The sequence below is a fragment of the Nerophis lumbriciformis genome, linkage group LG11, assembly GCF_033978685.3.
Source record: "Nerophis lumbriciformis linkage group LG11, RoL_Nlum_v2.1, whole genome shotgun sequence".
Lineage (NCBI taxonomy): Eukaryota > Metazoa > Chordata > Actinopteri > Syngnathiformes > Syngnathidae > Nerophis > Nerophis lumbriciformis.
In genome coordinates, this window is record NC_084558.2 from 24281811 (window position 1) to 24308327 (window position 26517).

Genomic DNA, 26517 nt, shown 5'->3' on the forward strand with positions numbered 1-26517 from the left:
ATAATCCAGGGTGTGGAGGGGGGCGCCGGATGTAAGTGTCAAAAAGACAGCCAAAAGAGTTTGATATGAGAATAAATCTAAAGTTAAAATATAGGGTAGAAATGCATCCATTTGCAGGAAATGTAGTCTTGATTTTCAAAATTTTCTTTCAAGGCTTACATGTCTACATTAAAACATTCTTCTTCATACTGCATTAATATATGCTACTTTTAAACTTTCATGCAGAGAAGGAAATCACAACTAAAAAAATCACTAATTTTTTCATACGGTGTTGATCTGGAAATTTTTGCCTCTGCATTTTGATGGTGTGGACGTGTGGCACCGAACGGAGATAAGCGTCTCGACAGACGTTATAATATTTGAACAATGATGACGAAAACTGTTCTCTGTCGTGTCCGTGTGTCGAAAATTGTTATGCGCTTATTTTTTTATTTGATTTTGTGCGTGGCATATAATTGCTATGCGCAGAGGACGTTTAAACAGTGCGCAATTGCACAAGCGCGCACCTTAGAGAGAACGTTGGTCACACGGCTGCGCTAGCATCACAGCTAACGTTAGCCATGCTGCTACCTCTCTGCTCGGGGAGGACGTATACGTATGTGACGTATGACGTGACAGTATGTGACGTGTGTAAGAAGGTGCGCTTGCTGTCTGTGAGAAGCACAGACACAGAAAAGAGTGAGAAGAGCCTGTCGTGTAATGCCAGCAGCTAAAAGCAACTGCGTGAGAATCCACAGACCTGTGGATGTGTTGAAGGTGTGCTGGAAAATGCGGAACGGAAATTAGGGAGCAGCAGAAAAGTGGAATGTACTATTTAAATAGGTGCGTTGGAAAACACGGAGCGGAGTTTGTTTTTTTAACTGGATCTGGATCGGCATTTTCCCATGCCTTGCCGATACGCATTTTTTTTCAAATATCGGCGGCCGATCCGATCCAAATATCGGATCGGGACATCTCTAGTATGGGGGTGCATTAGTGCCCAAGGCATGGGTAACTTACACATCTGTGAAGGTACCATTAATGCTGAAAGGTACATACAGGTTTTGGAACAACATATGCTGCCATCTAAGCGCCGTCTTTATCATAGACGCCCCTGCTTATTTCAGCAAGACAATGTCAAGCCACATTCAGCACGTGTTACAACAGCGTGGCTTCGTAAAAAAAGAGTGCGGGTACTTTCCTGGCCCGCCTGCAGTCCAGACCTGTCTCCCATCGAAAATGTGTGGCGCATTATGAAGCGTAAAATACGACAGCGGAGACCCCGGACTGTTGAATGACTGAAGATCTACATAAAACAAGAATGGGAAACAATTCTACTTTCAAAGCTTCAACAATTAGTTTCCTCAGTTCCCAATCGTTTATTGAGTGTTGTTAAAAGAATGTGCTGTAACACAGTGGTGAACATGCCCTTTCCCAACTACTTTGGCACATGTTGCAGCCATGAAATTCTAAGTTAATATTATTTGCAAAAGAGTTTGAACATCAAATATCTTGTCTTTGTAGTGCATTCAATTGAATTTGGGTTGAAAAAAATTTGCAAATCATTGTATTCCGTTTATATTTACATTTAACACAATTTCCCAACTCATATGGAAACAGGGTTTGTATAATGTTAACCTGGGGATGGTGATATGACCTAAAATATATATTGCAATATATATGGTAGCCTCCTGCGATGCCGATATATATCACAGTATATTATTTGTTGGGGTGTGAATCTCTAAATTAAAAGGGGCTGTTTGCAACATTTACACAGATGCCTAGAGGGCGCCAAATTTCCAATGTATTTTACACAGTATATCCCGCCCTCTCACACCTTTTTCTACATAATGACGTAATTACGTACGTACGTAACACATGCATTAGCTTTTAGGTGTTGCTATCTAATAATAGCCATTTGGATAGCTATCATACCAACAACATGACTGCAAATTGTTTGTTGCTTCTCTTAGAATCTCTTTGGTATGTGTGCACGCGCTCCCTGCGCGTATGTCTTGACGAGACCAGGTGAGTGACAGTCGTAAACACCAATCATTTTTTTGGGGGCCGGTAAAAAAATGTTTTTACATAAACTTTGTAATTGTGAAAAATATAGACAATTGTCACAGAAATGTGTTTTGTTAAACCACTAATGGAAACATAAGATAGCCGTTGGTGTTCTTGTTATATTATTTCGCTTTGAAAAATTGTACTGTGAAGAAGTTGCAAACAGCACGTCTAAATGGTGATCCGATATGCATCTAGATACATGGGTTGCAATACGATTCGCCAACAATACTTTTTAAAACATTACAATTTGATGCGATTCGATGCAGATGGAAGCTTTGCATGGTGATTTTATTTGTTTTATGTATCATGTCAGAATGTTTATTTTTTTAAATAGACACAGACAAAACAAGCGGTTCCCGTATTAATTATGAGCAAATTGTAGAACTATCAACTTCAAGGCATTACAATTCATAAACTTTACAAAAAGAAGATGTAAACAAAACACTTTTGGAAAAGCTACCAGTTATTTATTGTTGTATGCTGAGATTGCAAAAGGAAAAAAAGACAAAAGCAAGCTGTGCATCAAGTAGAAGTGTTATAACACTACAGTAACACAGGTGAAAGATACAATTAAGTGCCACCATGTAAACTACACAGCAGCTTTAGTGTAGAAGCTCAAATACTTTTCTAAGTGCCATTCTGCTGGTTACTATGCAGCTGGGTCTTTATCTTTAGCACAATGAACAATGTTATAGATGCTGGGATTACCTCGCAAAGTTGTAGCTAAATTGGGGCTGGAAGTCTTTCAAATCACTGTCCTTGTCTTGTCAGATGGTAGCTCTGCTAGTATTAGCATTCCTAGCTCGCACATCGCCCACTTGAGTGTTTTCATTATGCCACAACAGGTGAGTGCTCAGATTAGTCGTACTGCCGCTACTTTAACGCTGCTTTCCAAAGGTTACAAATGGCCATACTTTTATCCAACTGACCATTCTTTTCTTTTTTTTTAATCCAACCGTTTACCATACTTTAGATTTAATATTCAGGGGTGCATTGTTTGTAAACTCTTTCGGTGCTGTCTACGATGTTGCTCTATTGCTGTCAGTTACAGACGAGAACGTTACTCTTGTATTTCGTCATCACAGAAGTCTCACAATATTGGAGCGGCCATATTTTGTAGCAGAGCTCAAATTGACCGATTCATGACTTTCCAACCAGACATCAACCTATTCATACTAGATATAGATCGATCCAGAGGCTCGCCAAACGATGTATTTATATCTCTAAAATTTAAATCGTTTTTTCGTTTGTACCGAATAATTTTTACACCCCTAATTATTTGTTATATTAATGATGATATAGGGATGTCCCAATCCGATATTTGGATCGGATCGGCTGCCGATATTTGCCAAAAATTGCGTATCGGCAAGGCATGGGAAAATGCCGATCCAGATCCAGTTTAAAAAAAAACTCCGGTCCGTGTTTTCCTACGCACCGATTTAAATAATACATTCCACTTTTCTGCTGCTCCGTAATTTCCGTTCCGCATTTTCCAGCACACCTTCAACACATCCACAATTCTCACGCAGTTGCTTTTAGCTGCTGGCATTACACGACAGGCTCTTCTCACTCTTTTCTGTGTCTGTGCTTCTCACAGACACCAAGCGCACCTTCTTACACACGTCACATACTGTCACATCATACGTCACATACTGTCACGTCATACGTCACATACGTATACGTCCTCCCTGAGCAGAGAGGTAGCAGCATGGCTAACGTTAGCTGTGATGCTAGCGCAGACGTGTGACCAACGTTCTCTCTAAGGTGCGCGCTTGTGCAATTGCGCACTGTTTAAGCGTCCTCTGCGCATAGCAAATCTATGCCACGCACAAAATCAAATAAAAAAATAAGCGCATAACAATTTTTGACACACCGACACGACAGAGAAAACAGTTTTCGTCATCATTGTTCAAATATTGTGACGTCTGTCGAGACGCTTATCTCCATTCGGTGCCACACGTCCACACCATCAAAATGCAGAGGCAAAAAAATTCCACATCAACACCGTATGAAAATTTTTTTGATTTTTTTAGTTGTGATTTCCTTCTCTGCATGAAAGTTTAAAAGTAGCATATATTAATGCAGTATGAAGAAGAATGTTTTAATGTAGACATGCAAGCCTTGAAAGAACATTTTGAAAATCAAGACTACATTTCCTGCAAATGGGTGCATTTCTACCCTATATTTTAACTTTAGATTTATTCTCATATTAAACTCTTTTGGCTGTCTTTTTGACATTTACATCAGGCGCCCCCCTCCACACCCTGGATTATAAATAATGTAAATAATTCAATGTGATTATCTTGTGTGATGACTGTATTATAATGATAGTATATATCTGTATCATGAATCAATTTAAGTGGACCCCGACTTAAACAAGTTGATAAACTTATTCGGGTGTTACCATTTAGTGGTCAATTGTACGGAATATGTACTTCACTGTGCAACCTACTAATAAAAGTCTCAATCAATCAATCAAAACACATAGAATCATCATACTGCTGTGATTATATGCATCAAGTGTTCATTCAAGGCTAAGGCAAAATATCGAGATATATATTGTGTATTGCAATATGGCCTTAAAATATCGCAATATTAAAAAAAGGCCATATCGCCCAGCCCTAGTTCAATGATGCCATTTCTGTTTGTCATGTATCATTTTGTCTATTTTGTGTTTATCCTTGAATAAACAGGTCAGTTACTTGTTACCAACCATTGTGTATTATTCAAACTCCCCTAATTCAGCTGGCTAGTTGTTATCAAGAGTACTAAAACCCTTTTCAACATGATTCTGACAACTAAGTAGGCTAAATAACTTTAAACTTTAATACATGCTCGGATAGGCCAGTATCGGTCAGTATCTGTATCGGTCAGTATCGGTATCGGATCGGAAATGCAAAAACAATATCGGTATCGGATCGGAGGTGCAAAAACCTGGATCGGGACATCCCTATGATGATATAACCTTTTCAAAACTGCTTACAAGGGCTTCTAATTTAGCTGCTGATGTACGTGGTAACATATTGCTTAATTTCCAGTTGTATTATTTTCTAGATACTGTTAATCTCCTTGCTTATTTACTGTGAATCGCTAGTTACTTTCTGCTGTTACATGGTTCTAGCTACACTTCTGTAAAATGTAATAAGCACTTATTTTTCTGTTCTTTGGATACTTTACATTAGTTTTGGACGATACTACACATTCGGGTATTGATCCAATACCAAGTACATGGGCAGTATTGGCCTTATGAATGCTGACTAGAGATGCGCGGATAGGCAATTATTTCATCCGCAACCGCATCAGAAAGTCGTCAACCATCCGCAATCCACCCGATCTAACATTTGATCAGAACCGCATCCGCCCGCCATCCGCCCGTTGTTATATATCTAATATAGACGATGCAAGGCATTAGTGAGGTTATAAAGCTTTTGCCTGTTAAAGAAAAGAGACTGATCCAATGCAGCATTCGCGTGCCACGCTGTCACGACCCAGACGCACACCAGTGCGCAATCATATGGGAGCCGCGCTGAGCGCACCTCCAAGCGCGTCTCGCTGCCGGCGGCGGCCGGGTATATGGGCCCGACGCTCCAGCGCCATCCATTTTCAGGGCTAGTTGATTCGGCAGGTGGGTTGTTACACACTCCTTAGCGGGTTCCAACTTCCATGGCCACCGTCCTAGCTGCTGTCTATATCAACCAGGGTGAGCCCCACCCCTTTCGTGAGCGCACTGCGCGCGGAGTGACCCCTGTTACGCGCCCCCGGCAACAGGGGTGGCGGGCAGGTAAGCTGCGCGGGCGGAGCGCGCGGAGTGACCCCTGTTACGATCCCCCGGCCACGGGGGTGGCGGGCAGGTAAGCTGCTTACCTGCTGCGCGTGACGCCGGCCGCGGCGAAGGCGGACGAGGCGGGGTGTCGGTGCGGTGGGCGCGGTGGTGACCCTGGACGTGCGTCGGGCCCTTCTCGCGGATCGCCTCAGCTACGGCTCCCGGTGGGGCCCTCTCAGGGGAAGGGGCCTCGGTCCCGGACCCCGGCGAGGCGTCGGGGGCCTTCTCCGCTCCGTAAAAGTGTCCATCTCTTTTTTTTTTTTCTTCTGTTGTGGCATATGCTGAAGGTGCCTGCTTGTTTTTCGTATGTGGGTAACAACATTTAACTATGTATATATATTTCCCAATTGGTTTAACTGCCACCCGCCTGAATCTATTTAAAATCTAATTTTTTTAAATTTCAATCGCCCGACCCGACCCGCTGATAAAATCTAATTTTTTAAAATTTCATCCGCCCGATTCGCGGATAATCCGCGGACTCCGTGGTTGTGCCCGCAAACCGCGCATCTCTAATGCTGACACTTAAAATGTTGAAGATCATTGAATAATTCCATTTTTGATCAAAATTCCAATCAAGCAAAAACACGGGATGGAGGTGTAACAATGTAAATTAAATATTTACAAACCCCAAAACCAGTGAAGTTGGCAAGTTGTGTAAATCGTAAATAAAAACAGAATACAATGATTTGCAAATCCTTTTCCACCTATATTCGATTGAATAGACTGCAAAGACAAGATACTTAACGTTCGAACTGGAAAACTGTTATTTTTTGCAAATATTAGCTCATTTGGAATTTGATGCCTGCAACATGTTTTAAAAAAGCTGGCACAAGTGGCAAAAAAGACTGAGAAGGTTGAGGAATGCTCATCAAACACTTATTTGGAACATCCCACAGGTGAACAGGCTAATTGGGATCTGGTGGGTGCCATGATTGGGTATAAAAGCAGCTTCCATGAAATGCTCAGTCATTCACAAACAAGGATGGGGCAAGGGTCATCACTTTGGGAACAAATACGTGAGCAAATTGTCGAACAGTTTAAGAACAACATTTCCCAACGAGCTGTTGCAAGGAATTTAGGGATTTCACCATCTTAGGTCTATAATATCAAAAGGTTCAGAGAATCTGGAGAAATCACTGCACGAAAGCAGCAAGGCTGAAAACCAACATTGAATGCCTGTGACCTTCGATCCCTCAGGCGGTACTGCATCAAAAACCGACATCAGTGTATAAAAGGATATCGCCACATGGGCTCAGGAACACTTCAGAAAACCACTGTCAGTAACTACAGTTCGTCGCTACATCTGTAAGTGCAAGTTAAAACTCTATTATGCAAAGCAAAAGCCATTTATCAACAACACCCAGACACGCCGCCGGCTTCGCTGGGCCCAAACTCATCTAAGATGGACCGATGCCTAGTGTAAAAGTGTTATGTGCAAAGAGGAAAAGAACCATCCGGATTGTTAGAGGCACAAAGTTCAAAAGCCAGCATCTGTGATGGTATGGGGGTGAATTAATGCCCAGGGCATGGGTAACTTACACATCTGTGAAGGCATCATTAATGCTTAAAGGTACATACAGGTTTTGGAGCAACATATGTTGTCATCCAAGCAACGTTATCATGGACGACCCTGCTTATTCAGGGTCTCTGCAGGTTTCAACATGTCAAATTTAAGACTTTTTAAAACTTTTTTAAGACCATCTTAAAAATAATTTCAGACCATTTCACATCCATACAGACAAAAAATAAAATGACAAAGTAAAGGTCCAGAATTAATTTTAGGTATATGAATTAATTCACTGCTCTTTCACTTTGGAAAACAAAATGTTTAAACTAACTAAATACACCAGGAGCTTTTCTAGTGTAAATGAATTGAAAAAATATTAGCAAACATTGTAACAGCCAATTTTCAGATTTGCCATAGAAGGGTTTTCTTGCAAAGGGTGCAGTGTGCTTCATATCAAGTATGTAACATCAACATCAGCAATGGTAGAGGAAAGTTCAACAATATACTGTATTGTCTGTGAAATGGACAGTTAGCATCTTTTGTAAAGCTAAATGGTTAACTAATGGTTTTTTTGACTGTCAGAATTGAGCAAACCGATAAAAACATCTGCAGTACTACTGTATCTGCACAAAGTTGTGAAAAACAGTGCGTGCAGACATAGTGATTGTCTAAAAAGAAGGCTTGCAAGCCTCAAAAAGAATTTGGATGTGAATAATGTGGATAACATTCAAATGTGCTCAGCTCATTTTGTATCTGGTGTGTATGGATACATTTTTACCTGGTTTTTGTGACTTTTTTGAAAACATATTGCTAATACACAAGGATTAGTTTGTATTTAGGCATGACAAGATGACATTGGCAAATCTCCATTGCTTTTCTCACCCCACAATAAGATGAGTGTAAACAGTAAACAGGCAACCGCTTTTAATGTACACTAAACAGGCAACCACTTTTAAAGTCAGTTGCTGTATAAACTTGGAGAAAAGATTAGGCATGAGAAGCTGACCTGAAATTATTGGAACAAATAATAGAAATGTTATAAGAGAATTATGTTTTTTTCTTATATGGTTTTACTGCTGAGTACAATACTACCACAGAGAAATTAGAGTGTGCTTACTGTATGTAATAGTATGATTTCACTACTACTCATAGTGATCTCCTTTGGCAATTGGCGCCACTTAACCCACATAACACTCCTTTGGGGGGGTTACGTTTATCTTGGTAAAGTTGTGCAAGTGTTTGTGGCATTTCAGCATCTTTTGACACGGACTTATCCCGGACTTCTGACTTTTACAACATCATTCCATTCAGCTTCCCTCCTCGATGGCTGCACATCTGGGTGCTAAACACTTTATACGTTTCCATCCACCGGCTTCAACCATGCATTGATCGTTCAGCAGACACAAATCGTTGAACATTTACTTACCCATCTTATGCAAGTAATTTGGCTTTGCTGTGGGCTTTCGTTAAGTTTTTTTCACTGCTATGCTAACTAAGCTGTCAACACAAAGCTGTGCACGCACAGCAATAGCTGGTGGTGTTGGATAAATTCTAACCGGGCAGCACAGTTAGTTCCGCTGTGTAGTTACGTTATAGCGTCCTCAAAAATCGAAACATCTCAAATCGAGACTGAAGTTTATGTATGTTTTAAATAAAAGTAACGTCAATAGATTTTTTAAGACCTTTCAAAATCGTATTTAAGACCTTTTATTAGATTTTAGGAGAATTTTAGACATTTTAAGGCCTTAAATTCAAATGATTGGATTTAAGACTTTTTAGACTTTTTAAGACCCCGCGAATACCTTGTTATTTCAGCAAGACAATGCCAAGCCACGTGTTACAACAGCGTGGCTTCATAGTAAAAGAGTGCGGGTACTAGACAGGCCTGCCTGTAGTCCAGACCTGTCTCCCATTGAAAATGTGTGGTGCATTATAAAGCATAAAATACCACAACAGAAACCCCGGTCTGTTGAACAACTTAAGCTGTACATCAAGCAAGAATGAGAAATAATTCCACCTGAAACGTTTACTGAGTGTTGTTAAAAGGAAAAGCCATGCAACACAGTGGTAAAAATGCCCCTGTGACAACTTTTTTGCAATGTGTTGCTGCCATTAAATTCTAAGTTAATGATTATTTGCAAAAAAAAATGTTTGTTTCTCAGTTAGAACATTAAATCTTGTCTTCACTGGTTTTGGGTTTTGTAGTTTATCACAAGGTAAGAATTTCATATCATAATTTTTTATTTTTTTTATTTTCGTCTTTACTGAAAATCAAATGTGCTGCATGTTGCAAGTGTCATTTTAGTTATTTTTTATTGCTGCTGACCTACGACCTGGATCTGGTCCCTGGGTTGCATGATGGCTGCCCACTGCTCCCATATGTTTCTTTCTTTGTTTATTTAGGAGTTATTTCTTCTACTTAAAGGAATTTGTGGTTTGACTAGATCAAATTTAGTGTGTGCATTGTCTCACTTGCCTTGTTGAACTGGAAGAGTTCCTGTTTGAGTCGATCTCGCTGTGACTCCTGGCCATGTCGCCTAAACTTTTTCATCCTGACAGCGTGGAGCCTTCAGCCCAGCTGACACGCTGAGGAAAAAAACAAAATATACTTTTTATTTCTTTATACATATTATACTGAATACACGTACAATAAGTAGGGATATGTGGGTTCCAACTGCCCTGTGATGAGGTGGCGACTTGTCCAGGGTGTACCCCGCCGACCGCCCGAATGCAGCTGAGATAGGCTCCAGCACCCCCCGGACAAGCGGTAGAAAATGGATGGATGGATGTTTAATGTTTTGATACATTTTGCACAACTTTCTGTTCTGTAACCATGAGCAAAATCGCTAAATTTACATAGGATACTCCGAGTGATGCATTAATCAACCAATAAATGTCCTATTTCAATTAGAATTGGTATCTAAACAGTCAGATTGTTATCAGGAGTGTGACTATATACCACGGGAGGGCAATTATTTAGACTTCAGACACTTTGGATGAAAACATTAGTACGGGGGATGACATACAAGATGATTTCAATATGCTATTGGCATAATAAATGTGTTTTTGTAGAGTTTATCTTATAGAAATAAGTGAGTGGTAACAATAACATGAGATATCATATTGGCTGTGTAGCAGCAGCTTTGCTGCGTGAGATCCAAACATTTGCAACAACTCCAATGCGTAATAAACTTCCAAAACCTAAATGTGTTGAAAAATTATGAATGTAATCATTTTCTAAATTCATAACATGAGTTCATCCAACAAAATATTGAGCTGCAATACATACTTTTGGACTTTAGCATTAACAAAATACTTTTTACTGTGTGGCCACACACAAAGTCAAAGACGAACACCTTCCTACCCATTTATGTCATTCAGTTAAACAAATAAACAATACTTCACTGACTCACCACATTATACATGCATGCAAAACATAACCACATGATTACAGCTCTAAATATTGATAGGCTCGGACAAATAAATATACAATACATCCAGAATTTGAGAAATACTAATACAATGTGAAATGTATTGGTTGCCAAGTATTTTATAGTGCATTTGTGGTTTTTATGAGAGTAGGAGAAATACAAAAACCTACAGAACCTTTACTATATTGAATTTTCTATAAATACCAAAGTTTGCGGTGAAAGTTACGTACAGTGCACCCAGAAAGTAATAACAGTGATTCCAAAAAGGAATAAATGCAAAGTTCAAAGTTCTACACACAATACCCTATAATGACAATGTGAAAAAATATTTTTAGAATTTTTTGCAAATGTATTAAAAATAAAAAACTAAGCAGTCACCTTTACACAAGTATTCACAGCCTTTCCCATGAAGTATAATTAAGGGCATCCTATTTCAACTGATCATCCTTAATATGTTCCTACAGCTTAATTGGAGTCCACCTGTGGTAATTTCAGTGAGTTGGACATGATTTGGAAAGGCAAACACCTGTCTATATATATATACGGTCTATATATATATATATATATATATATATATATATATATACACATATATATATATATATATATATATATATATATATATATACATATATATATATATATATATACACATATATATATATGTATATATATATATATATATATATACATATATATATATATATATATATACACATATATACATATATATATATACATATATATATATACATATATATATACATATATATATATACATATATATATATACATATATATATACATATATATATATACATATATATATATACATATATATATACATATATATATATATATATATATATATATATATATATATATATATATATATATATATATATATAAACGTCCCACACTTAACAGTGAATGGCAGAGCACGAACAAAGAATGAAGTGGAAGGAATTGTCTGTAGACCTCCGAGACAGGATTGTCTCAAGGCACAAATCTGGGTAAGGGTACAGAAAAATATCTGCTGCCTTGAAGGCCTCAATGAGCATAGTGGCCTTCATCATCTGTAAATGGAAGAAGTTTAGAAACGCCAGGACTCTTACGAGAGCTGGCCGGCCATCTAAACTGAGCAATGGGGCAAAAGGGCCCTAGTCAGGGAGTTGACCAAGAACCAGAAAGTCACTCCGTCAGAGCTACAGCATTCCTCTGTAGGGAGAGGAGATCCTTACAGAAAGACAACCATCTCTGCAAAAATCCACAAAACAGGCCTGTATGGTAGAATGGTCAGGCGGAAGCCTTTCCTTCATAAAACTTTGCCAAAATGCACCTGAAAGACTCTCAGACCATGAGAAACTAAATTCTCTGGTTTGATGAGACAAAAATGTTACTCATTGGCGTAAATGGCGGGCGTTATATTTGTAGGAAACCAGGCACCGCTCATCACCAGGCCAATACCATCCCTATGGTGAAGCATGGTGGTGGCAGCATCATGCTGTGGAGATGTTTTTTAGTGGCAGGAACTGGGAGACTAATCAGGATAGAGGGAAAGATGAACGCAGCAATGTACACAGACATCTTGGATGAAAACCTGCTCCAGAGCGCTCTTGCACTCAGACTGGGGCAACGGTTCATCTTTTAGCAGGACAATGACCCTAAGCACACAGCCAAGATATCAAAGTAATGGCTTCAGGACAACTCTGTAAATGTCCTTGAGTGGGCCAGTCAGAGCCCAGACTTGAATCCGATTGAACATCTCTGAAGAGGTCATCAACAAAGTATTGAGCAAAGGCTGTGAATACTTATGTACATGTGATTTCTTATCTTTTTATATTTAATACATTTGCTAAAATTTCAAAAATATATATATATAAGAAAATATGTTTTCACATTGTCATTATTGAGGTGTAGAATTTTGAGGACAAAATGAATTTATTCCATTTTGGAATGAGGCTGTAACAAAACAAAAAGTGAAGCGCTGGGAATACTTTCCGGATGTACTGTAGGTTCATTTCACCCCTGCGAGCAACACTTTTTTGTGCACAGCAACCTTAATACATGAGACCCCTGGTGATGGGTCCTCAACTCAGCTTTTATCTATTCATGATAATGTGTGATAAAGACCGCATAAACATGAAAGCAACGTATCTTCAAAATATTTAAATGTGAAAGTAACACAAAGTAGAGCACAAGAGAAGAGGTTTCCTTCCACTTTACTAATCAAGATCTGTCTGGTTAGGGTGTGGCAAACTACAGCATCTTATCGCACACAATTTAATTTCCATTTTCCTGTAATCACTCAAGGAAAAATTGGATGAACATAAGCTTTGCACAAGCAACTCAATATTCAAGTTTCAGTTTTCAGAGTTTTTTTCCTCTTTCCATCCATCCATTTTCTATCGCTTGTCCCTTTCGGGATCGAGGGGGGTGCTGGAGCCTATCTCAGCTGCATTCGGACGGTAGGCGGGGTACACCCTGTACAAGTCGCCACCTCATCGCAGGGCCAACACAGATAGACAGACAACATTCATTTGTGATTGAAAAAGCCCATCTATCCATCCATCCAATCTAGTATCCATCTTATACTATATCCAGTATTCCTCTTCCAGGAAAAAATAAAAATAATATTTGCATTTAGAACTTATTTGTATGAATTGCATTTAATTACAGACTAAAGCGGACGATATTTGTGTTTAACCACAGACATAGACCTCTGCTGCTTGACAACATGGCGGAGAGAGGAAAAAGGTTGAACATGATTGGGGTTAACGTTTAACTGTAGCAAACAAAACATGAGTCAAGGCAAGCACTCTGGAGTCAGCAAGCTCTTGTCCTAATTCTCACTTAAACATACATAACATGTCCTGGTCAATTTAAGCCATTTTACCTGCTAATAAAAGAACATACTTCTCTGAGAAATTCCCCCAGAAGATTGAACAGGTGGTTCATACAGTACACTTACATTGTTGTGCCTTCATAACAGGCTCGGGTAGCTTGCAGGTGCAATGACACCAAGGACATAGAGAACAAAAGCTTTTTGTTTGTGTCAGTTTGACACAGGTGGAACTGAAGGTCATTGGCTTGCCATTCATGCCTTTTTTTTTCAAAAAATATCTGTATATTTAAATAATAATCAAAGGCTACCTGGCGACATACAAACAATACATTTAAGAGGTCAACATAATACGATGGATACAGCTTTAATTCTTGGCTTAGATAAATTAGGAATTTGTACAATCAATGTATCCCTTTTAAACCGTAATTATAGATTTTGTTGAAAATGAAAAATACATTGTTTTGTGTAAATTGAAACATGTCCCAGTAAAATTTGACTTGAATTTGATTAATCAGGTCAAAATGTTATGCTGTGTCACAAATATGTATTTTAAAGTTTGAAGCAACCAGCACAGACAATCATTCATGTGGCCCCATAACTGGCTGAAATAACTTTAGAATGGATAGACTTTATTTATTCCACATTGGGGAAATTATGTTGTTGCAGTGCAGATACATACAGTTCACAAAAATAAGGTAGAGACCCATGAAAATAAAAGCGAAACATCAAAGAACACAAAGGACATGAATGACAGTAAAAGAGCACTCAGCTGATGTAACCAGTTGCTACTCCAGCGGAGTCATTTCTACATACACAACAGACAAAAAATGAACAATAAAGACTGCATGAACTGGTTTCAATGAATGAATGCTAAAATGAAAAATTATTAAAAGGGACGGCGTGGCGCAGTTGGGAGAGCAATCTGAGGGTTCCTGGTTCGATCCCCAGCTTTTACCAACCTAGTCATGTCCGTTGTGTCCTTGAACAAGACATTTCACCCTTGCCCCTGATGGGTCGTGGTTAGCGCCTTGTATGGCAGCTTCTGTTATCAGTGTGTGAATGTGTGTGTGAATGTGTGTGAATGGGTGAATGTGGAAATAGTGTCAAAGCGCTTTGAGTACCTTGAAGGTAGAAAAGCGCTATACAAGTATAACACATTTGGCATTACCATTAAAATATATTCAGGGTTTCCCCTAGATTGCCAACATTCGGTGGCTAGGGGCGAGGCTAAGGTCGGGGTGAGGGCTTGGTCAATATGGCATCATTTGCCATGATGCATATATTTTCTTTAAAAAGGTAAAAAATGTATTTAAAACAAATCTATCTTTTTATTAATTAGTGTTAAAGATTGCTAAAAACTGCTTGCAACTTGCTCACAGTTACATTTTTAGAGTAAAAAATATAATAACACCATTGGCTAGTACGGATGTAACTGTATTATAAATATAGCGGTATTTCAATGTCTTCTCAGTAATACCGTGATGTGTGACGGTTTCAAACGAAAACTTGGTAAGAGTATTTTTTTCTGTCGTTAACATCAGTCCGTAAATAAATTACATCTCCCAGAATCCTCTGCGCACCGCAGGAACAGCAAGGCGGGGGTGTTGAGCCCCGTAAGCAGGAAGTGAGTTGTGTTTGTTCGCACTCGTCGTAGAGAACACAGGGTTTCCCCAACATGTAAACGATCACGGGGCAACGCCACGGCAAGATTATTGCCGCCACACCTTCAAAATCAGTTTTTTCTTTTTTTACATGAAAACACTTTTTTTAACATGAAACAAATTTAAGAGATATGTTGTATGAATGGGTATACTATATACAGTATAGTCTATTATTTACGTACTAATGGCTATTATACGTAAAAAATGTGCATCTAACTCGCCTGTCAGAAGCGCGTCAGCAGCTGGTTACGCACCTAAACGGAGTCTGCACCCGGCAAAAGTAAGGAGAGAAAGTTGAAGAGAAAGGTATTTTAAGCTGATTAATTCATTTTTTGTTCAAGCCAGTAAAAACTACACTGATTCTTTTGACATTACTACCAACAATAACGTCTAACTTTACGCCGTGTGCGTCTTCGAACCTCAGTTTGGACATCACTGTGTGGAGTGTGCATGTTCTCCCTTGCGTGCGTGGGTTTTTCCGGGCACTCCAGTTTCCTCCCACATTCCAAAAATATGCATGTTATCTTCATTGGAGACTGTAAATTGTCCATAGGTATGAATGTTAGTGTGAATAATTGTTTATATCTGCCCTGTGATTGGCCATGCTGATTTGAGTTACCTTGTCCATGAGCTAGTCCATTGTACGTTAGAATTAAGCTAACAGCATTACAGCTCAACCTTCATCCTGTATAACATTATTGCTTTTTTCAGTTTATCCCAAATGATATTATTAATCTAACGTGATTCCTACATGTATGTGCACTTCATGTTTGTATGCTATATATATATATATATATATATATATATATATATATATATATATATATATATATATATATATATATATATGGCGAAGCCATGGAAAACGACTTCCGGACGGCTTCGAAGCGATTCTGGACCACCATCCGTCGTCTCAGGAAGGGGAAGCAGTGCACTATCAACACCGTGTATGGTGAGGATGGTGTTCTGCTGACCTCGACTGCGGATGTTGTGGATCGGTGGAGGGAATACTTCGAAGACCTCCTCAATCCCACCAACACGTCTTCCTATGAGGAAGCAGTGCCTGGGGAGTCTGTGGTGGGCTCTTCTATTTCTGGGGCTGAGGTTGCTGAGGTAGTTAAAAAGCTCCTTGGTGGCAAGGCCCCGGGGGTGGATGAGATCCGCCCGGAGTTCCTTAAGGCTCTGGATGCTGTGGGGCTGTCTTGGTTGACAAGACTCTGCAGCATCGCGTGGACATCGGGGGCGGTACCTCTGGATTGGCAGACCGGGGTGGTGGTTCCTCTCTTTAAGAAGGGGAACCGGAGGGTGTGTTCTAACTATGGTGGGATCACACTCCTCAGCCTTCCCGGTAAGGTCTATTCAGGTGTACTGGAGAGGAGGCTACGCCGGATAGTCAAACCTCAGATTCAGGAGGAACAGTGTGGTTTTCGTCCTGGTCGTGGAACTGTGGACCAGCTCTATACTCTCGGCAGGGTCCTTGAGGGTGCATGGGAGTTTGCCCAACCAGTCTACATGTGTTTTGTGGACTTGGAGAAGGCATTCGACCGTGTCTCTCGGGAAGTCCTGTGGGGAGTGCTCAGAGAGTATGGGGTATCGGACTGTCTGATTTTGGCGGTCCGCTCCCTGTATGATCAGTGTCAGAGCTTGGTCCGCATTGCCGGCAGTAAGTCGGACACGTTTCCAGTGAGGGTTGGACTCCGCCAAGGCTGCCCTTTGTCACCGATTCTGTTCATAACTTTTATGGACAGAATTTCTAGGCGCAGTCAAGGCGTTGAGGGGATCTGGTTTGGTGGCTGCAGGATTAGGTCTCTGCTTTTTGCAGATGATGTGGTCCTGATGGCTTCATCTGGCCAGGATCTTCAGCTCTCGCTGGATCGGTTCGCAGCCGAGTGTGAAGCGACTGGGATGAGAATCAGCACCTCCAAGTCCGAGTCCATGGTTCTCGCCCGGAAAAGGGTGGAATGCCAACTTCGGGTTGGGGAGGAGACCCTGCCCCAAGTGGAGGAGTTCAAGTACCTCGGAGTCTTGTTCACGAGTGAGGGAAGAGTGGATCGTGAGATCGACAGGCGGATCGGTGCGGCATCTTCAGTAATGCGGACGCTGTATCGATCCGTTGTGGTGAAGAAGGAGCTGAGCCGGAAGGCAAAGCTCTCAATTTACCGGTCGATCTACGTTCCCATCCTCACCTATGGTCATGAGCTTTGGGTTATGACCGAAAGGACAAGATCACGGGTACAAGCGGCCGAAATGAGTTTCCTCCGCCGGGTGGCAGGGCTCTCCCTTAGAGATAGGGTGAGAAGCTCTGTCATCCGGGGGGAGCTCAAAGTAAAGCCGCTGCTCCTCCACACCGAGAGGAGCCAGATGAGGTGGTTCGGGCATCTGGTCAGGATGCCACCCGATCGCCTCCCTCGGGAGGTGTTTAGGGCACGTCCGACCGGTAGGAGGCCACGGGGAAGACCCAGGACACGCTGGGAAGACTATGTCTCCCGGCTGGCCTGGGAACGCCTCGGGATCCCCCGGGAGGAGCTGGACGAAGTGGCTGGGGAGAGGGAAGTCTGGGCTTCCCTGCTTAGGCTGCTGCCCCCGCGACCCGACCTCGGATAAGCGGAAGAAGATGGATGGATGGATGGATGGATATATATATATATAGTGTACTTGCTTTAGTGTGGTTAGTTTTACAGTGACTTGATTGTGAAGAATATCAATAAACCACCTAGTTATTTTTTTCAAATCTAACTCAAAGGACTGTTTACATATTTGTCAAACTATATTGAAACATTCACGGAGGGTATAATAAAGTGTAGCCTGTGCTACCTTTTACAATAAGCAGCAACAATTGACTATGAATTGAACAAAAGAAGCAGTCTACCAAGTTAAATTCCTTGTGTTAAAGCTGATTGTGATTCTGATTCTGATATAAGAAAAAAAAGTATTAATGGTATTATTAATTACTAATGACACTAAGATGTGTTTTTTAAATATACATAAAACATTTGTTTAGCCTTTTTGAAGAAAATATATGCATCATTGCAAATCGAAATGATCATGTCAATATGATGAGAATGTCATATTGACCACGCCCCTAGCTACGCCCTCACCGCCATGTAAATAGTAGCGATCTAGGGGAAACCCTGTAACATGAATTATTTTTGGACATTAAACCTGTCCATAACTGGTTGATTTCTGTTGCTAACAAACCCATTCACATGCCACACCTGGCATGTCTCACACTTATATTTCACCATTCTCTACTCTATTTTTTTCATAATAATAAACGTTTTACCTCGCAGCTTACCGTAAGTTCGAATAACTTTGATTGACCGACCAAAATAACCAATCACAGTTCTTGTACGTAAATCTAGCTAACCACAGAAGGCACCACGCAATGTAAACCAATCAAAAGCAACCTAATGCAGGTCTTTCACACAAACTTCAGCGCAGTGTTGTCAACTTGGCGACTTTCTTGCTAAATCAATTATATTTCCTACTCCTCTTAGTGACTTTCTTTCTCAAAAGTGACTACCGGTAAATACCAATCGAGTTACTTTTTGGATGTTTTGGAGACATTAAAGCATGTATCACTCCAAAGTCCTCAACATACAAGCGGTGCTGCTGTACATCACTTTGTAAAATGTTTGTTTGAACATTTGATTTGTTTGAGAAGCTTTCTGTGATGCAATCCAGTTTATTCTCTACTCTATTAGTAGTGTTTGAGAGCAGAACTAAATGCAAAAAAGGACAGTAGAAAATATACTTAATAGTATTAATAAACTGGATGAATACATCTCTGGTAGGCTCAACAGCATATACTGAACCTTGATATCGCTAGCAAACATTGCTGAACAACAGCTAAATAATGAGACAAAATATGAACTTCACACCGTAAAAACTACTAACAAGTTAACAGCCTACCTCTGTTGTGATGTCCGCTGTAATATAGACAGATTATAAATATTACGTCTCTAATGGCTATGTTGACATTTAATGGCAAACCGCATCAATAAATTATCTTGAATGATGCTACAAGCAAGAATGTATCGGAAGCGGATGCAGGTCCAAAGTAAAGAAAGACCGGTGGCAGAGTTTTTTCAAAGGAATTTTGGGACAGACAATCATGAAAACAAAACTTGAGTATGTCTCGGAGTTCATTCATAAGACAGCAAAGGCTCTGTGCATTGATGGGAGGAGTTTTGAATCCGAAAGAAAAGACCGTGCCCCGACTGATAAACTGATACCGATATATGTGTGTGTGTGTGTGTGTATGTATGTATGTATGTATATACAGTTGTGGTCAAAAGTTTACATACACTTGTAAAGAACAACATGTCATGGCTGTCTTGAGTTTCCAATAATTTCTACAACTCTTATTTTTTTGTGGTAGAGTGATTGGAGCACATACTTGTTGGTCACAAAAAACATTCATGAAGTTTGGTTCTTTTATGAATGTATTATGGGTCTACTGAAAATGTGACCACATCTGCTGGGTCAAAATTATACATATAGCAATGTTAATATTTGGTTACATGTCCCTTGGCAAGTTTCACTGCAATAAGGCCCTTTTGGTAGCCATCCACAAGCTTCTGGCAAGCTTCTGGTTGAATTTTTTACCACTCCTCTTGACAAAATTGAGCTAAATTTGCTGGTTTTCTGACATGGACTTGTTTCTTCAGCATTGTCCACACATTTAAGTCAGGACTTTGGGAAGGTCATTCTAAAACCTTAATTCTAGCCTGATTTAGCTATTCCTTTACCACTTTTGACGTGTGTTTGGGGTCATTGTCCTGTAGGAACACCCAACTGCACCCAAGACCCAATCTCCGGGCTGATGATTTTAGGTTGTCCTGAAGAAATTTCGAGGTAATCCTTCTTTTTCATTGTCCAATTTACTCTCTGTAAAGCACCAGTTCCATTGGCAGCAAAACAGGCCCAGAGCATAGTACTACCACCACCATGACGGTAGGATGGTGTTCCTGGGATTAAAGGCCTCACCTTTTCTCCTCCAAACATATTGCGGGGTATTGTGGCCAAACAGCTCAATTTTTGTTTGTCTGCTTGTGGATGGCTACCAAAAGCGCCTTATTGCAGTGAAACTTGCCAAGGGACATGTAACCAAATATTAACATTGCTGTATGTATACTTTCGACCCAGCAGATTTGGTCACATTTTCAGTAGACCCATAATAAATTCACGACGCTGAGATTATTATTCATGCGTTCGTTACATCTCGTCTCGATTACTGTAACGTATTATTTTCGGGTCTCCCTATGTCTAGCATTAAAAGATTACAATTGGTACAAAATGCGGCTGCTAGACTTTTGACAAGAACAAGAAAGTTTGATCATATTACGCCTATACTGGCTCACCTGCACTGGCTTCCTGTGCACTTAAGATGCGACTTTAAGGTTTTACTACTTACGTATAAAATACTACACGGTCTAGCTCCATCCTATCTTGCCGATTGTATTGTACCATATGTCCCGGCAAGAAACCTGCATTCAAAGAACGGCTTATAAGTGATTCCCAGAGCCCATAAAAAGTCTGCGGGCTATAGAGCGTTTTCCATTCGGGCTTCAGTACTCTGGAATGCCCTCCCGGTAACAGTTAGAGATGCTACCTCAGTAGAAGCATTTAAGTCCCATCTTAAAACTCATTTGTATACTCCAGCCTTTAAATAGAACCCCCTTTTTAGACAGCAGTTGATCTGCTGTTTCTTTTCTTTTCTCCTCTGCCTCCTCGCCGGGTTATTCCGGTTCCGGTGACCATGGATGAAGTGCTGGCTGTCCAGAGTTGGGACCCGGGGTGGACCGCTCGCCTGTGCATCGGTTGAGGACATCTCTGCGCTGCTGAATCGTCTCCGCTCGGGATGGTCTCCTGCTGGTCTCCTGCTGGCCCCACTATGGACTGGACTCTCACTACTATGTTAGATCCACTAAGGACTGTTCTTTCACAATATTATGTCACTCGACATCCATTGCTTTCGGTCTCCCCTAAAGAGGGGGGGGGGTTACCCACATATGCGGTTTCTCATAGTCATTCACATCGACGTCCCTTATGTGGGCTCTGTACCGAGGATGTCGTTGTGGCTTGTACAGCCCTTTGAGACTTTTGTGATTTAGGGCTATATAAATAAACATTGATTGAGAAAGTTGTCTGTCTATCTGTGTTGGCCCTGCGATGAGGTGGCGACTTGTTCAGGGTGTACCCCGCCTTCCGCCCGATTGTAGCTGAGATAGGCTCCAGCGCCCCCCGCGACCCCAAAAGGGAATAAGCGGTAGAAAATGGATGGATGGATGATTGATGATTGATAAAATAACCAAACTTCATGAATGTTTTTTGTGACAAACAAGTATGTGCTCCAATCACTCTATCATACAAAAATAAAAGTTGTAGAAATTATTGGAAACTCAAGACAGCCATGACATTGTGTTCTTTACAAATGTATGTAAATGTTTGACCACGACCGTATGTATAGATAGATATCTATATCTATACCTAGATATATATACCGGTACATATAAACAACTGCTCAAACTCTCAATGGATCTGTCCAGATACAGCATGTACATGTACACACATTAGTTCATGTGTGTACATAACTTAAAAAATACCTCTCTATAAAAATGTAAAAATAAAGATAAAGGCATCATAATAATAATAATAATAATAATAATAATAATAATAATAAAAAAGCTGACACGCTGATACTATTAATGAACAAAAACACAAATATTTGTTTTTAAATATATAGATAGTTTATCTAGAGCATTTTTATTAGATGTTACAAATTACATGATGGCGTCGCGTTCACACTTCAACACTGTTTTACCTAACATAATGAATAATCATGATTAATAATCGTGATTTCAATATTGATCAAAATAATCTCAACTATTATTTTGCCCATAATCGTCCAGTCCTAGGTGTAAAACTAGACCTCATACATGAACATTATTTTTTATCTATATGGACAAAAAGGGCAGTTATGTCTTATGTCCATAAGGTGCCATCTTGCGAAATGTTCACTTTTTTTATTTTTTTTATTTGGAGTATTATTTGTTTTCTGCCATATCACTTTGTTTATAATGCTTGTGTTGCTTTCATATGCACATTCAACTTTCTACTTGAGGTACATATATACATTTTGGATGTGTTGTTTGTGTTTTTTTTAAATAAAACTTGGTTTAAAGGATTTCAGTATCAGTTTTTTTTATTTTATTTTTGAGCACATTTAAAATTACTGCGATAATAATGCTAACCGTGATAATTTTGGACACAATAACTGATAAGAAATTTTTACACCGTGACATCCCTATAATGGACAATTGTGACGTAATTGTTTCGTCGAATAAATTGATAAAAACACCCCGATATGACTTTTTTTCTTACAATTTCAACTGTTTAAGACATCGCCTAATTAACTTTAATCGCTACAAACAACATGGGCGCAGATATTTTGGAAGCGTGTGTCAAAGGTTAAGCGACAACGAGAAGAGCCGAGTTGTTCCGAGATTTTCCGAGAGATACACTCGTTGCATCAGGGTCTGGAAGGACGTCAGGTGTTCGGTGAATTTAGGTCAGGCAGCTCTCAAAATACTGAGTAAGGAACGAATCAAAAAAAAGAAAACACAAACAATTTCAGGCTGTTGGGGAAAAAATGTAGCAAGCAAATTAGTCGATCATTTGCCCTCCAAGCTCAGCAGTTCTTGACCTGTCAATGTTGTTTATGTGCTGTATCGTGAATGTTTATTTTGATTCATGGCTGTCAACGACCACGTGTGTACACACATGGATTTGTTTACTTTTTTGTAAACGTTGAACATAAGTCGCTGATGTAAACAATAATGGAATGAAAATTGCATGGTGTTGTATACACAACTTTACTAAAGTTTACTACAAGTTAGGTCATACACTATTTATTGACATTTGATTATTTGTATATCATATACTTGTGTGTGTGTAATATATATATATATATATATATACACATACATACATGTAAAACACACACGCACACACTGGAGCCCATGGTTTGAAAGAAAATAATGTTTGCCTTGGTGCCCTTCCAACCTGCCTTGGTGCCCTAAAATATGAGCCTTTCTTTAAGGCAACACTTGCCTTGACCTTAAAAAGTTAAAATTTGAGGCCTGCATATATATATATATATATATATATATATATATATGTCGTAATTATGGGCAGCACAGTGGAACAGGGGTTAGTATGTGTGCCTCACAAAACGAAGGTCCTGGGTTCAATCCTGGGCTCGGGATCTTTTTGTGTGGAGTTTGCACGTTCTCCCAGTGACTGCATGGGTACCCACCGGGTACTCCGGCTTCCTCCCACCTCCAAAGACATGCACCTGGGGATAGGTTGATTGGCAACACTAAATTGGCCTTAGAGTGTGAATGTTGTCTATCTGTGTTGGCCTTGCGATGAGGTGGCGACTTGTCCAGGGGTGTACTCCGCCTTCTGCCCGAATGCAGCTGGATGGATATCATAATTATATACACACACACAAGAATATATACGTGCGCACACATATATACGTGCGCTCACGCATGCACGTGTGGGACAAATGCGTCTGTCTCCAATATTGTCCAAACCTGTCACCATCTAATACCAGCAGTGCACTCAAACGCATTTCAAGACTCCACAGAAATAGAAGCGAGTGAAACAATGACGATGGCGCTGCTTCGTTCGGCTGCCTCTCCACGCTCTCCTCACAAGTTTTGCGTATTTTGGTTAATTTGTGTAGTTTTTTTTGTTTGTTTTACTTCGACCAAAGGCACAACAATTGTTTACAACCGACAGACTCTTCTGGACATAAATTCAAAAACAACTCACCAACTTCAACGAAGCTCGGACCTCTTGAAGCAACTGCCGGCAGAATTGAGAGTTCATGGCAACGCCAGTAACAACAACAAAGGAGAATGGCGGACACACCATCGATACCGTGGCAGTATAGGGGGAGAATAAGGAACCGCGTCAGAAGACGTGCGAGCCGAACGTCTCTCCCCTCTATCCTGCTCTCCAACGTCCAGTCAATTGAGAACAAGCTGGACGACATCAGGGCGAGGATTAAGTTCCAGCGGGACATCAGAGACTGTAATGTCCTGTGTTTCACTGAGACCTGGCTCACACCGGAGGTTCCAGACCACGCCATCAGCCTGGAGCCCTTCTCCATGTACCGGAGCGACAGGAACAAGTCGTCGGGGAAATCGAGAGGCGGAGGCGTGTGTTTTATGGTGAATAAACACTGGTGTGGACCGAGCAGTGTGGAGAAGATAGGGGAACACTGCTCATTGGACCTGGAGTTTCTCATCACCAAATGCCGCCCGTTCTACCTACCAAGGGAGCTAACATCAGTCATACTCATAGGAGTATACATTCCACCCCAGGCCAACGTTGAGACCGCACTTTCAGAGCTCTACGACCAGGTTAATAAACTCCAGACAGCTCATGTTGATGCTGCTATTGTGGTTGCTGGGGACTTTAATAAGACGAAACTTAAAACGGTATTACCAACGTTTTACCAACACGTGACCTGTCCTACCCGAGGCGATAATATACTGGACCACTGCTACTCGCAGTTCAAATGCGGCTTTAAGTCACAGTCTTTATCAGCCTTCGGTAAATCAGATCACTCCGCCATCTTGCTCGTACCAGTGTATAAACAAAGTTTGAAGCGCGCCCCCGTGGTGACGCGAGAAGTCAAGCGTTGGGTCTGTGAACTCAGAGAGCGCGCTCCAGGACGCGCTAGATTGTACAGACTGGAGCGTGTTCCGCGAGGGCACAGACAACATTGCCGAATATACAGACACTGTGCTGGACTTTGTTGGTAAACTGGTCGAGGAAATAGTCCCCACCACCACAGTACGGGTTTTTCCAAATCAGAAACCCCGGGTTGATAGATCGGTCCGAGAGGCTTTGAAAGCGCGCACCTCAGCCTACAGCAGAGGGCGCGTGACCGCCGACATGCACGCGTACAAGGCAGCGTGCTATGACGTCAGGCGCGTAGCGAAGCAGGCAAAGGGACGATACAGGGACAAAGTGCTCCTCCCTTCCCCCCCACTATAGACCCCCCCGCAATTTGCATACCGCCCAAACAGGTCAACCGACAACGCAATTGCACACGTATTGCATACTGCCACGACACACCTGAACAAAAGGCAGGGGAACTATGTGAGAATGCTGTTCATAGACTACAGTTCAGCATTCAACACCATAGTCCCCTCTAAACTCGTCATCAAGCTCAAGGACCTGGGCTTGAACTCAACCCTCTGTCAGTGGGTCTGGATTCCTGACAGGCAGACCACAAGTGGTGAGAGCAGGGAACTGCACCTCATCACCCATCACCCTCAACACCGGTGCACCCCAGGGCTGTGTTCAGAGCCCCCTCCTCTATTCACTCTACACACATGACTGTGTGGCTAAAAACACCACCAACTCCATTGTGAAATTTGCTGACGACACAGCTGTGGTGGGCCTGATCTCCGGAAACGATGAGACGGCCTACCTGATTGAAGTGCAGAAACTGGCACTGTGGTGTCAGGAGAACCACCTCACCCTAAATGTCAGCAAGACCAAAGAGATCATAGTGGATTTTAGGAGACTGGGGGCAAGGAACTACAGGCCCCTCAGCATAGACGGGACGCCGGTCGAGAGAGTGTCCAACTTCAAATACCTCGGAGTGACAATATCAGAAGACCTGTCCTGGACCACACACATAGACAACGTGGTGAAAAAGGCATGACAGCGTCTCTACTTCCTCAGGAGAATAAGGAAGATTAAGGTAAATCACAAGATCCTCAGAAACTTCTACTCATGCACAACAGCGTGTCATGACTGGAAACATCACCTCCTGGTTTGGGAATAGCACCGCATACAACCGCAACAGACTGCAGAGAGTGGACAGATCAGCCGAGCGCACCATCGGAGGTGTGCTCCCAACCATCTGCAACATCTACACCAGGCGGTGTAGATCCAAGGCCAAGAGGATACTGAGGGACTCTAGCCACCCAAGCAACTGCCTCTTCTCACTGCTGCGGTCAGGCAAGCGCTACCGGAGTCTCATGGCCAACACGGAGAGACTCAGGAGGAGCTTCTATCCCCAAGCCATCAGACTGCTCAACTGCATCGCTGATTAACACTAAGGCTGCAGCTAACGATTATTTTTCTATCGATTAATCTATAGATTATTT

General features: G+C 41.1%; 1 protein-coding gene across 2 annotated transcripts in view; it reads right to left on the reverse strand.

The window, feature by feature from the left end:
* The window catches only part of llgl2 (LLGL scribble cell polarity complex component 2), a 116667-nt gene that overhangs the window by 81218 nt on the left and 8932 nt on the right, over window positions 1-26517 (reverse strand). For both annotated transcript variants that reach the window (XR_009815900.2, XM_061967035.2), the window contains exon 2: window positions 9856-9965. Coding sequence is in view for 1 of the 2 variants with exons in the window: in XM_061967035.2 (XP_061823019.2) it covers window positions 9856-9930 (75 nt within the window). In the remaining variant the exon portion in view is untranslated. The remainder of the gene's footprint in view (window positions 1-9855; window positions 9966-26517) is intronic.